Here is a 13938-nt window from a genome sequence, read left to right as displayed (position 1 = left end):
TAATTGTGAATGAATGATGATGTATGGTTGGGCCATGGATGAAGCTTATAGTAATATTGAATGTAATTTTATCTTTGGATGAATGTAATTAAGGCTTTGATTTAGCCGTTTGAAAGTTCAATAATGTAATTTATTTTTCCCATTGTATTTCAAGTTGTAAATATTTTTAAAGCCATGTAATATTCATCAAAAGATGCTATGAAGTTTCAAGAAGGTCCAAAAGGGTTAAATTATGCTTCAGTAATTTTCTGGAATTTTTTGGAATTTTTCTGAAATTTTTTGAGGCTTAATTTAATTTTCTGGGAATTTTTCTGATTTTTCTGGAATTTATCGGCGATTATCCGGCGATGGAGCGTCGCCGGTGGCAAGGGCAGTGCCGGAAGGAATATTAGATGATTCAGTGCTTCGCGATCCACCAGAAGTAGGTGCAACCACATATAGAAGCCAATGATTGTAATCAACATGAGAGAAATAATCCTGTGTAGTGCAACTGTGGTGCAATCAGCCAAATTGAAGCTGAAGGAATTACTGGCGCGTGAGGAGCACGCGCCAGTCAAGTTGAAAAGGTCAACTACCTGGCGCGTGAGGAACACGCGCCAGGTAAAGCAAGCATCTTCCACGCGCGCGTGTAGGCGCGTGGAAGAGCGTCCATGCGCGTGCCACGCGCTGCAGCGCCTTCCAGGCGCGTGCAAGCGCGTGGGGGCGCGTGCCTTCACCTGGTGCAGGCCCAAGGCGCTTGTGAGCGCATGTGGGGCCCTCCGGGCGCGTTCCAAGTGCTGTTTTGCTTCTCCTAGAGCGTACCAGCTCTCTACAGGTGTTGACAAGCCGTTGATGGACGCCCGTACAACAAGAATAGTATTTAAATGTTAAAAGTTGAATCCATTGGTCATTTAAATTGTTTCTGTCTGTTATTTATTTATTTAACTGATGCATGGAATAATTAATTGTTTATTATTATTATTCATGCATTGGATCCATGATATTTATTTAAATGGCTTGATATATATTAATTAAGTTATGAAAATTAATTGGATCTGATTACTAATTAATTTGAGGGCACTTATTGGGAAACGCAAAATTATTTTTTGTAAATTATTTTTAAAACGTGCTTCAAATTAAATATTAGTGAATCGTTTAAAGTCCAAATATTTTCTAAATTTAATTGGATTAAAATCAAGACGTTTTGCATGCATTATATCATGTAAATGAATAAAATGAAAACCCTAATTATGGATGATTAAAAATTGAGTGGGAGCGGGGATTTTTATACATTACCCCATGGCCTTCGTTATTAACACCATTGTAATTAGGTCTTCAAAAATAAGGCCCCACGCATGATTTGAAGAGTCTTAATATTACAAGAATGGTTATCTCATAAAAATAATAATATTAAATGTTTATTGTAATTAGATCTTTAAAAATAAGGCCCTACGCATGATTTAAAGAGTCTAGATTATAATGACAAGATATTTAATGTTTTATTTTTCATTAGAGTTTTAATAACGTTATACACTCAATCTAAAATCAATAGTGTTAGCTCCCCAACGGAGTGGTCTACACTAGGTGATTTTAGAAAGGCTAAACATAATCGGGAATTATTTCATATAGATAGACAAGACATTGTCTTAAGAAATATGGAGATGATGGGATTTGTCCGCCAATAACAATAATAAACTTCGCCAACCGAATAAGTTATTGGTGTATTGGTTATCCGATTTTTCATGCAGTGGTTAAGGGACCCACATATTATTATTTTAATGGAAGTGCTCGCCTAATAGCAAATGAATCTCAATAATAGTAATAATGAACTCCTTCAACAGGATAAGTTATTGACATATTGATTGGTTGATTTATTATGCTACAGAGTTGAGGGACCCACATTAATTAAAAGGGATTGTTCACCAATAATGATAATGATCTCTTATTCGATTGAGATTTATTGTATTATGTGGTTAACAAGCTCATTTTAATTTTAAATATGCATGGCAGTATTAATAATTCACCTTGCATATTGTATGAATGCATTTATATTCAGACTGATTATGTCTAATCCATTTTATCTGCTTGCTAATTTCAATGTATGTGAGCTTCATTTATAATGACTAGAAAAGGAATTTAGATATTTTATTCACAACGTGGTGGTACAAATGTATTTACTACTCCTAAAACCTAATCATTTTACTTTAAGATACCCAAGAGAACATTAATGCTTTGAATAAGTGAAATAAGGCAAATGAGATGACTTGGTGCAATATTCTAGAGTTTACCTCGAATACCCTCCAAAGCTAACATTTACATTATTTTATTTTCTTCAAGCATCATGTTAAAATTTAATAAGATGTTTTGGTTAGATTAGATAGAGAGTATGCTAAAGTACTATATCAGACTTGAATAGCATCAAGATAGCCTAAGGAACTCCAATATGAAATCGAATTTTGGAAAATGATTGTTTATTATTTAAAAAATTAATTGGAGATCAATAGGGCTGACTTAGGTGGTAAGTTTCAAGTTAACATGATTATTGCCTTGTTACCAAACTCGTTCGACTCTTTTAGAGTGAACTAAATAAGGAATCAGTTTGAGTTTATACTCGCTAATATTCTTATAGAATTGGTAACAAATGAAAGGATAATCAAATAGTATAAATATTCCTATCAATCTAATCTAGTCTATACTATCTTCTTCTAGGCCCAGGTGGAAGGGCAAAGGGATGATAATAGGACTAGGCTAGCACAAAACATGGGTATCCAAAAGGTTAAAGGGAATAAGGCAGTGTATGTTGAGGGCAAAGAAAACTGTTTCTTTTGTCGCTAACTAAGACACTAAAGGACAAACTGTCTAAGCAATGACGTGGCATAGGAAAATATATATTTAATCATTGAGCCATGTTATGTGGTTGTATCTATGAATTCCTGATGAATAGATTCTGAAGCCACTAAACATGTTTGCAATTCATTGTAAGGATTTCAAGAATCCAGAAGCCTCGATGATATGGAATATATCTGTACTTGACCTGATGTCAAGGTTGTAGCTAAGTCAGTGGGAGTATTACATCTGAAATTAGAGAGTATGAGGATATTAGTATTAGAGAATTATCTTTATGCACAGAGGTTAGATGCTATCTAATTTTTGTTTCACTTGTGGTTTATAAAAACTGTGTTGTTATTTTCTAAAACTGGTTTTATAAAATTGAATAGATATGCGATTGCTTCTGGTGCATTGAAAGATAGTTAATATACTATAATCACAAACTCTTAAGATTTGCAGGATGTAGAAACTAATGTTGCATCTTCTAGATTGAATGTTAAGAGAAAAATTGTTATTCCTGACTCATTGTATTTTTAATGTCTATTTTTGGGTTGTTATCAATCAAAATAAGATTCAAAGATTGGTCAAAGAAGGTTAATTACCTAGTGAGGCAGGGGAGCCTAAACCAAACTTGTGAACCCTGTTTTGAAGGATAGATAACTCTTAGGGCTTAATCAGCCAGATGAAATAGACATAAAGGACAATTGGAGTCGGTACACACTGACACGTGTGGTCTTATGAACATCCAAGCAAGATTACTCACGTTTTGGATAAGTTTATCTGATGCAACACAAGTCTTAAACTCTTGGTATTTTCTGAGAAGGTTAAGACTGATGTGGAACACATATTAGGTAAACTTGTCAAGACACTTCGATCTGATCGAGGATATGAGTATTTCTTGGGATAGTGCAAAAACTATATGGTCAATGAGGGTATTATGTACCAGTTTTTCGCAATTGACGCTAAATGTATTTAGGTGTCAAATAGGAATAACAGAATTCCACTTAACATGGTTAGATCTATGATCAGCTATGCTACATTATCTCTTTCATTTAAGAGTTTAGCGTTAATGACATCGATGCGCATTATGAACTGCATTCCATCTTAGTCTGTCTCAAGGATACCGTTGAGCTGTGTTTTTTTACTAAATATTAGTTTGAATCATATGCACATATGGGGTAGTCTTGCACATGTGCGCTTGATATGGACAAGTAAGTTGGAAGCAGATCATAGGCATGCTAGATTTGATAGCTACTCTAAATGTCACTAGGATGGATTATTTTATGATCTCAAAGATAAAAGTTGATTGTTTTCACTCACTGTTTATCTATAGGAGAATCATATTATGAATCACATACCTAGTAGCATAGTGTTAGAGAATATGGTATGAGTACCAGATGTACCACATATGAACACACTTAGTATAGAGATTTAGAATTATAGATGAATTCCCTATTGATGCGTTAGCATCATCTAGTACACAGATTCCTTCATCGGTACATTGATGTAGTGGGAAAATAATTATCCAATCCGACAAAATCATGTTTTTAAGTGAGACCGTTATGGACATCCCTGTTAAACATGAGTTGGACCTAGTAAGCTACACGGAAGCATGAACCGATATGGATACAGATCGTTTTGGCGAGTTACTATGAAATCAGAGTTGGAATCTATGTATTCTAATAAATTCTGGGATCTTGTAGAACTTTCTAGTAGGGTGATACCTATGGAAGGCAAGTTAATCTACAAAAAGATACCAGAAGATTTCTTAGTGAATAAATCATTAGTGTACAAGGGAATGTCATTATTTTTCTTAATTCTATATATTGATGACATCCTACTCATTTATAATGACGTGGAAGTTTTGTCATCAATAAAAATGTAGTTGTTCAATTACTTTTAAATGAAGGATTTTCAAGATGTAAGTTATATTCCTAGGATCAAGCTTTTGCAAGATCAGGTTAAAAGGAAATTAGGCTTATCTTAATAATCCTACATTAATAAAGTTTAAACCAGGTTTGATATGCATAACTCAAAGAATGAGTTCTTACTTTATTGATATGGATGGCTCTCTCTAGTAAGTAGTTTTTCAAGACTATCAAAGGAGATTGAGCAAATGAGACTGGAATAATATGCTTCGGCATATGAGAGTCTCATATATACCATGGTCTATACCAAACAGGACATCCGCTACATAGTAGGGATAGTCAGTAGAGATCAGTCCAATACTGGACTTGATAACTGGTCTGTTGTGAAAAATATCATTAAGTACCTAAAGAGGACCAAGGATATCATACTCATTTATGGATATGATGATATGGCCCTAGTCAGGTATGCTAGTTCTGATTTTCAATCAGAAGTAGATACTATGAGGTTCATGACTTAGTGTATGTTCACTTAATGGAATGGAAATCAGTTGGTAGATTGTTAAGTAGATTTCAACTGCTGACTCAAACCTGCAGGTGGAATATATTGCAGCATTAAGGCGGTATAGGAAGCCTATTGGTTTGATCTCACTGATTTAGAGGTTGTGGAGTATACTAGCCTGCCTATTGAGGTATGTTGCGATAATAGTGCAGAAGTAGTCCAAACCAATGACCCAAGGTTCTATAGAGGAACAAGATACACTGAGAGGAAGTATCATGTTCTACATGATATTGTCCGGCAAGAAAATGTACTTGTAGCTAGAACATTGCATTGGAACACAACTTTGTTGATCCATTATCAAAGGTGTCATTGATCAATAATTTTGATCATCATCTAGATAACATTGGAGTTAGGTGCAATTTGAATTGGCTATAAGGGCAAGTGAGAGCTGTTGGGATTTATATGCCCTGACATAGCAAATTCCTATTTGGATTAAAGTGGCATATGTTCCTAACGTTTATGAAATATTTATGTTTTTATACAATTGGTGAATTCAATGTATTATGTTTCGATTCATTATAGAATTGATAGTGTCCACTTGATTACAAGAGATATTTATATATGTATGTGATGGCAATCAATACATGAATATAAATAGTAATCATAAATGGTTCATAGTCGGTAATTATGGATGGACTCATAATTAATTAAGACTTGAACTGAATCCGCGTTAGGTTGAGATATATTGCGAGAGCCGTCGTATGCAATTACTCCCTATCACCGTCATAGCATTTGACTCTTAAATATGAGAAAATTATAAACTCTTTTATTAATTAATAATTACTTTGATTTGTTCGGCGGATTCTTCGGGATCCTTAGATCGACACTTTGGGTAGTTATGTAATTAATAGTTAGAGGGTTATATTTTCATTATTTGCATCATTGCTACTTGTATTTATTTTGTGTTGATTATGGTTAATCACAAAGTAAATTCGAAGGCCTTCGTATGTTTTTTAGACAAAATGATTTATTATATATTTATTTATTTAAATTATTATTTTTGTCAAACAAATGTTTTATTGTGATCGAGCCAGAAATAATCAAAGGTACCAAAATAAATATATTAATTAAGTAGTCGGATTGATGGCTTTATTTATCCGATAACTAATTATGCATAGAGGGGTCAAAGTGCAATATTGACTTAGAGGTTATTTATTATTTAATTGGAGTTCAATTAATTTCTTTTAGTGGAGTAGAAATTAATTTATGAATTAATTGAATTGGGTCCATGGACCGGGCCAATTATTAATTCATTGTAGCCAATAAAATAATAGGCCCAATGGATTCTCACTCATAGCCCAACTTGATATTGGAATCATATTAGATTTGAGACATATGAATTAGAGATGGAGAAGGATTTGTTGTTTCCTTTTCTTTATTTTTATGTTGGTTATAAATATACATGGTCTATGTATATTTTAGGGGTGTGATTTTTGGAAAGAAGGAAAAATGAATAAATTTTCTCTCTCTAGAAAATTAGGGTTTATGTTCTCATCTAATGGAGGCTCCCACAAGCCTAGTTTTCCAAGGTCATTCATGGAGGCATATGAGTGATTCCTAAAGGCAAAACAATTACCAAGAAGATGGAGATCTAAGGAGAACGCATCTTGCTAAGGGATCTACAATAAGTGAGAACATTCACTTTAGAGGAGAAATCTAAGGTTTACTCAAACCTTCATGTAAGTATTCAATTTTTTAATTGAATGATACATCATGTTTTATTTTTGCATAAAACTTGTCTCTATGTAATGAATCAAGATTTATGAATTTAAATCCCTCAAAAAGTTTTTAAAACTAGCACGTTTTCCAACAGCTTTATCGTAATTTAGGACATTTGTTCAAGATTTCACATTGATGAGTCATTCATGACAAAACAGCAAATGGAAGCCACTCACCATGGAGGATATATAGGATATCTGGAATTGAACAAAACAGAGGAATGTAATATTACACGAGTGATATGAACAATCTATAGTACAGGGGGAGGTTTTGTGAAATTAATCCTTTACAATCCTAGTATACCATGGATGGTTAAAAATATGAGCCTCACAGAGAATTCCATAAGTTGTCGACTTTATCACAAGCTCATTTTCATCAACTGGAGGGAACTCTGAAGCAATAGTGATTGGGTGAAGTGAGGCGGCATCATAATTGGGATCCTTCTCATCGTCCTTGTAAACCAGACAAACCCCACACTTGTTCACCGACCAGCCATTACACTGGTCTCTTACTGTTATCTCCATTTCATCTCCACTGTACAACATATAATTATGCAAGCAACGCCATAGATAATGTAACTGGTTTGGTACGTAGGTGAGCCACATCTGATCTTCAACTCTCGGATGATCTTCAATTCTTAAATGATCAAAACCAACTATTTGTGCTTCAAATTGATATGTAAACATCATGGTTTTATTTAAAAACTCACATACAATGTTAAACGAGCGAGTGTGTTTTTGGGAGCCAAGATATTCTTTCCAGCCGCCAGAAAAAGCAACACAGAGAATATAGCCTTGTAATATCCGACCCACGAGCTGAGGCACCCGAAAACTTATAACATTTCCATCACTCTGGTAGTTGCACCACCTCGGAATCTCACTCCCGGGAACAACAATACTATACTGACCTATTTTTCGCAGTCCCTACATTGGAAGAAATTATTACTAGAATGGTCCTGAACTATTCAATAATTTCTCCTACATTGTACCTACGAGTTGGGACGAAGCCAGAAATTATGTTTAGGAGGCACAATGTAATAAAAAATAATAAGAAAGGGGAATTTTAATATCTTAAAGAATTATACATACAAAATTGAAACTTTTTAAAAGTATAGGGGATATTTTTAAAAATTTTAAAAAATATTCAATTAACCTCACTCACTGTCCACAAGCTCTAACTTAATTGATTTTTAGTATTAGAAATTATTACATGGTGCTGGGACCATTAATCCCGACCAATTACAAAGCAATACATAAATAATAAATTAAAAAACTGATTGAAAACGACATAAGTTGACACACATTCATTTTTGTGCCGTAATTGTCCTGGGACCATATACTACATACATATAGAGAGAGAGTGAGAGTAGCGTACCGGATGACGGAGTATATTTCTTCTAAAATTATATGCCAAATTGTTGTTGACTAATATGGGACAATGGTAACAAGTCATGAATTCTGCTTCTCCAGCTTCTGATTCCATTGATATGCTTTGCAATGCGCAGCAGTGTACACGCAATCCCAATAAATTTACTGCAAGGTCCCCAATAGATTCAAGCCGACCACAATCGTCTAACTGGAGGACCTTCAGTAGCGGAAGGGTAGAGATGGTAGCTGGTAGGTTGGAAAATTGGTTTCTGCTAAGATTCAAATATTCCAAGGACATCAATCTACCAATTTCGATGGGCACATGTGTTATATTGCAGTCGTTCATAACTATTTTCCTGAGGCTACTTGATAATTGTAACGACGAGAAGCTTGATTCAAGTGGCCATCTTTGAAAGTATGTTGGCCACTGTAATTTAGAGCAGCCCGACAGATTGACTTCAATGACAGACTTCAACATGAAAATGCTAAGGGGAATCTTCTCAAGATTCTGGCAGTTATTCAGATCCAAGACAAGAAGATTTTCCAAACGTCCAATTGACTGGTGAACCTCTACCAGCTTTGTACAACCATTAAGCAACAATTTCTCAAGACTGGTGAACCCCGTGAAGTCCGGAGTTTTGATCAAGAAACACGAATAACTGAGATAAAGGTATTTTAATTTGCACAAAACCTGTCAGGAACAATAGAGAGAATAAATTTCCATCGTTCTATAAATTATGTTTAAAGGAGATGAAAACAGTAGTATAATCGTACCTTAGTTCCTCTCCAAACTTGTTTGAGCTTGCTATAGCTCAAGTCAATGGCAACCAGATTATCCATAATTAAGGCTGATGGTATACATTTCAAAGAGAACCCTTTCCAAGATAGCCATACAAGTCTACCAGAGAGAGATCGGTAACTTCCACTTATATGGACAAAATCGAGTTGAAGCAGTCTCAGCCTCTCCATCTTTATAAATGCATTCCAATTTAGTTGTAGACGATTCCAATTGAATCGTAGTTCCGGCAAGTTTAGGACTAAGCCTTGAACTGCTTTTGTCCCCTGATGATAGTAAAAAGTTGTAGATAAAGAATATAAATACTTGTATATATATGTGAGATTGTGTTGAAAATAGGTTTGCATCCTAGATTGTGTGATTTTCATGATGTGTTGTGTGCAGAGGCATTTTCAAAGTGACAATATATGTAATCAATTAAGGTATTGGGTTCTTACAGTGTTATTTCTCAATACATTGAGAATGTCTTCATGAAACCACAATCTACTACGTTCACCAGGCTCTTCAGGGCATTCTTGACGGACGATCTCTCTAGCCATATCTTGAATTAGATCATGCATCTTCAGCTGGTTATGCCCATCAATACTTACAAGACAACGACGAGATAGAACCCCAATATCAGATTCCGGATAGAAATCACAGCCTTTTAGAATTTTGATCGGCAAATTTTGGTCCATTCCAACAAAAAAACATGCAATATCTAAGAATAAACCATTTTGTTTATCATCAAGTGCATTGAAGCTAAGTGCAAGTTTTTGTTGAACATCATGATCAGGAATCTTTTCCAACTTCTCCAATTTACCTTTCCATTCAAGTACAGTTTTGTCCGACAAAAAAGAACCTAAAATTTCAAGAACTAAAGGAAGCCCCTTGGCATAACTCACTACTTTCTGAGAGAGGTTCTCATAATCTTTTTCAGGACGATTACTCTTGAAGGCATGCCAACTGAAGAGTTGAAGAGATTCTTGCTCATTCAACACATCAAGCTCATACACCTCACTCACCTTATCCAATCGAAGCGAACTTAATGAGGACAAATCTCTAGTTGTTACTATGATTCTACTTCCACCACGTAACAAATCACGATTTATGGCTAATGCCCTCAATTGGCGCACATTATCCACGTCATCGAGAACAAGAAGAACCCTTCGATGCCATACTCGCCTTTTAATCACCTCAATACCATGATCCTCGCATCTTATTTTCTCATTTCCATCCTTTAGGAGATCAGAAAGAAGCTGTTTTTGTAATTTAACAACACCGTTGGTATCCCTAGAAGTTCGTCCAACATCATTAAGAAAGCTACTGCTTTGAAACTGATGAATACGATGTACGCGATTATACACTGCTTTAGCAATTGTAGTCTTGCCTATTCCACCAATCCCCCATATGGCAACAATCCTAACATCATCGCTATTGGACCCCAACTTTAGAAACTCACTCATTTGTTCAACACGATGCTCTATTCCAACTTGGTACTCCGCAACACTTAAACCCGTAGGGTTTAGTTTATCAGCCACGTCTCCAACAATAGAATTAATAAATCCCGACTCGCACCTGCCCAATTTTTATTGTTTAGGAGGGCAAAAAAATTAAACTAAGCAATTTTACATGTAGAGAGGTGAAAGAACAAAATAACTAGTAGAAAGTGATCATGTTTTAGATTTTCGTAAACTACACTTACACAGAGTTAAAGAGCCTCAAATAACATAATATTCTATTTTTAAAGTTCATTTATCACTTTAATTAAATTAAGCGAAATAATTACATATGCATCCAGAACTATTGTTCATGCCCAAAATATCTATTACTCAAAGAACAATCATTTAATTATCATGGTTGCTAGTGTACCATTTATTGAGGAAACCATCTAAATGTATTTTAATAAATGTGTACCAATTTGTTTTTTTCGGATAATAATTACATATGTATCAAGAACTATTGTTATGTGTATAGGAAAGTTCTTACATTTGCAGGTTTATATTGGTATGAATTAGGAAATGAGATTAAGGTTAGGTGCACAGGAAAAATTTCTATATATATATATATGATGACTGCTGCTAAATTGTTTGTTTTAAATTAACATTTGCAGGTTTGAATTAATATAGATTACGAAATACAGTGAAAAAATGGCACATAAAATTTTTCAAAATGTGTATCTATATATCATATAGAGTGGTGATCTCTTACCACACTGAAAAAAAAAAAAAAAAAAAAAATGGTATAATGATTTTAGATGAATTATGTCAAACATTTATATTCTCCTTTCTAGGATTTCTGTTGACCAGTCTTACAATTTTCTATTTCCTACTCAATTGAGGCACGATCATGTTACAATTTTCAGTAATTCTAGTTTCTAGGCAAGGAAAATCCCACGTAGAAGACAGATTTTTTTTTTTTTTTGGCCAAATCATATGTAGTGTGTAGACACCTCATTTTACCCCTATCCATTTGTAAGGGCATTTGGACAAAAAAAATCAATTGAAGATCGTAATCTGACAGCACTAATAACACTAATTTAGGCAAATTAAGAAAACAAAACAATTCGACGGCCAGATCATAAAATGAACATTACCATTAGGTCCGAAATGTCCAAGAACTTTTGGTTATTCCTAGACTTAAGTTCCTAATACAACTCCTGAAATAGTGGAACTCAATCAAGAAAAGGGCAAAATCAATATTTTGCACACCTTAATTTGATTTGACTTGAAAATTGGGCAAGTCTTAAATTTCAAATTAAAGAATGAATATAATAATAAATATAATAATATACTTGACACTAGTTCACAGTAGTCCGCAGCTTCATGATGTGGACTAATGCCCAAATCATAGATATAATGTCTATATATATATATTTATTTATTTATTTATTATCTATTGTGTGATTCATGCGGTGAACCAACAAAGTGATTCGAAGGTCAGTGTTCGCACTTCTAAAGCGCGAATGGAATCATAAAAATTGTTTTCTTGCTGTCCAAGGAAGGAACTCTATAAATACATTAGGCTGTGAGAAAAGGAAGAGAAAACCCTAAAAACGAGTCTATCCAATCACTCTCAACTTTCATTTAACTTACCCAAAAAATAATTTAACTTTGTTTATCATCATGAAATTATCATGATGATAAATAAAATTATCAAGTTTACGTAAAAACAACTAAAATTCTATTTTTCAATTCAAACATGAAATTCTAAATCTCTCAAATTTTAGGATTTGGTTCTATAGTAAGCTAGAAAATTAACTCTTTTAAATTTATGTCTAATAGGTCAATTTTACATACTTTCACTAAGTGTTTCCCTCCAGCTGGGAAGAGCGACCACATATAAGCATCCTCTTCTAAATGATTAGAAGAATTAGTGAGGTAATCCCATAAAAAATAAAATAAATATAAAAATAAAAAGGCCAAGTTGCAAGAACTGCCTGGTCATAAAAGTCTATATCTTTTAGAAATTAAAAGTTTTTAAAACAATATTTTCTTAAAATATAAATTTTCTAAAAATTACACCTGCTAAAAATAAATTTTCTTAAAGCACAAGTTCTTTAAAACTCCTATTTCTTAAAATAAAACTTTCCTATAAGGTATATTTCTTAAAATAAAACTTTCCTAAAATAGAATTTTCCTAAAACTAAAATTTCCTAAAATAAAACTTTTCTAAAAGTCACATTTCTTAAAATAAAACTTTCCTAAAGTAGAACTTTCCTAATTAAAAGATCAATTTTCAAAAATAAATTTTCCTAAAAGCCATATTTCCTAAAATAAAACTTTTCTAAAAGTGATATTTGCTAAAATCAAACTTTCTAAAAGTATGTTTCTTAACATATTTTCTATAGTTTTATTCAAGATCACCTTTTAAATTAAAATCTTTTAAAGCCATAATTCAAGGTCTTTTCCAAAACATTCTTCCAAAAATATAAATTATTTTTCAAGTCTCTTTTAAAATTCAAATTCAATCTTTCGAACTTGAAAATCATATTTTTCAAATACAAAGTCTCTTTTAAAATTTAAATTCTAATTTTTAGAGAACTCTAAGTCAACTTTCTTTGCAAAATAAGCTTTTCAAGAACTCTTTAAGTTCACTATTTTCAATTCGAACTTTTCAATAAATCTTGTTCAAGGTTACCTTTGTGCTAAAAGGTACACTCTTCCAAAAACTCTTTTTGAAAACACTTGTACAAATTCACTTTTTAGGTTCATATGTCATATCTTCAAAATCAAAGTTGTCTAGTACTCTTAAGTTCACTCTTTTAAATTAATTTTATAAAACTCTTATGTTCGATAATCATTCTCTTCAAAACTAAACTACTTTTCTAAAATATATATCTTCAAGAACTCTTAAGTTCTCTTTTCAAAGTTATTTCATTTTTTTTTTAAGTGACTCATATGTTCACCCATTAGTATTTTTAAAGTTTCGACTTAATTGAACTAGATTAGACCTAATTCCTATCATGTTATATTTAGATTTACGTATGCCTAGTAAGGCATAGATCATATCACTTTGGTAAGGTCTAACTTTTATCGTAATATTAAATCATGCATCTGTAGATGTTTTATTTTATATTTTATAAACGCTTTAACTTGTAAATATGACATGAAAAATAAGGTAACCGTGTTTCATGGATTTGTGGTCCGTGTGAGTGCCTAACACCTTTCTCATGCATAAGCAAACCACCAAATCCATTAATATGGTTCACCAAGGTTAAATGGTAGTCAAATATATCTAGGACCCTTAGTAGACCTCTTGTGTGTCAAAATAGTTAGATATTCTTACACCTTAGACATTCATTAATTAACCCAACACACCTTAATCCCATGTTAGGTGGTG

The 13938-nt window shown here is 33.3% G+C and overlaps 1 protein-coding gene across 1 annotated transcript; it reads right to left on the bottom strand.

Moving 5' to 3' along the window:
- Window positions 1-327: 327 nt before the first annotated feature.
- LOC132301182 (disease resistance protein RPV1-like) lies at window positions 328-10562 on the bottom strand. Its single transcript, XM_059798458.1, has 5 exons — window positions 9555-10562; window positions 9096-9383; window positions 8329-9012; window positions 7258-7877; window positions 328-490 (listed from the first exon to the last, which is right to left on the bottom strand). The coding sequence occupies exons 1-5, from the start codon at window positions 10560-10562 to the stop codon at window positions 328-330; spliced, it is 2763 nt and encodes a 920-aa protein (XP_059654441.1).
- Window positions 10563-13938: the final 3376 nt, after the last annotated feature.

The sequence above is a fragment of the Cornus florida genome, unplaced genomic scaffold (assembly GCF_030987335.1).
Source record: "Cornus florida cultivar Cherokee Brave unplaced genomic scaffold, ASM3098733v1 CherokeeBrave_3.0.0_Hap2_Chr03, whole genome shotgun sequence".
Classification (NCBI taxonomy): domain Eukaryota; kingdom Viridiplantae; phylum Streptophyta; class Magnoliopsida; order Cornales; family Cornaceae; genus Cornus; species Cornus florida.
Note: the sequence above shows the minus strand (reverse complement) of the source record. Positions and strands in the feature narration are given on the sequence as shown.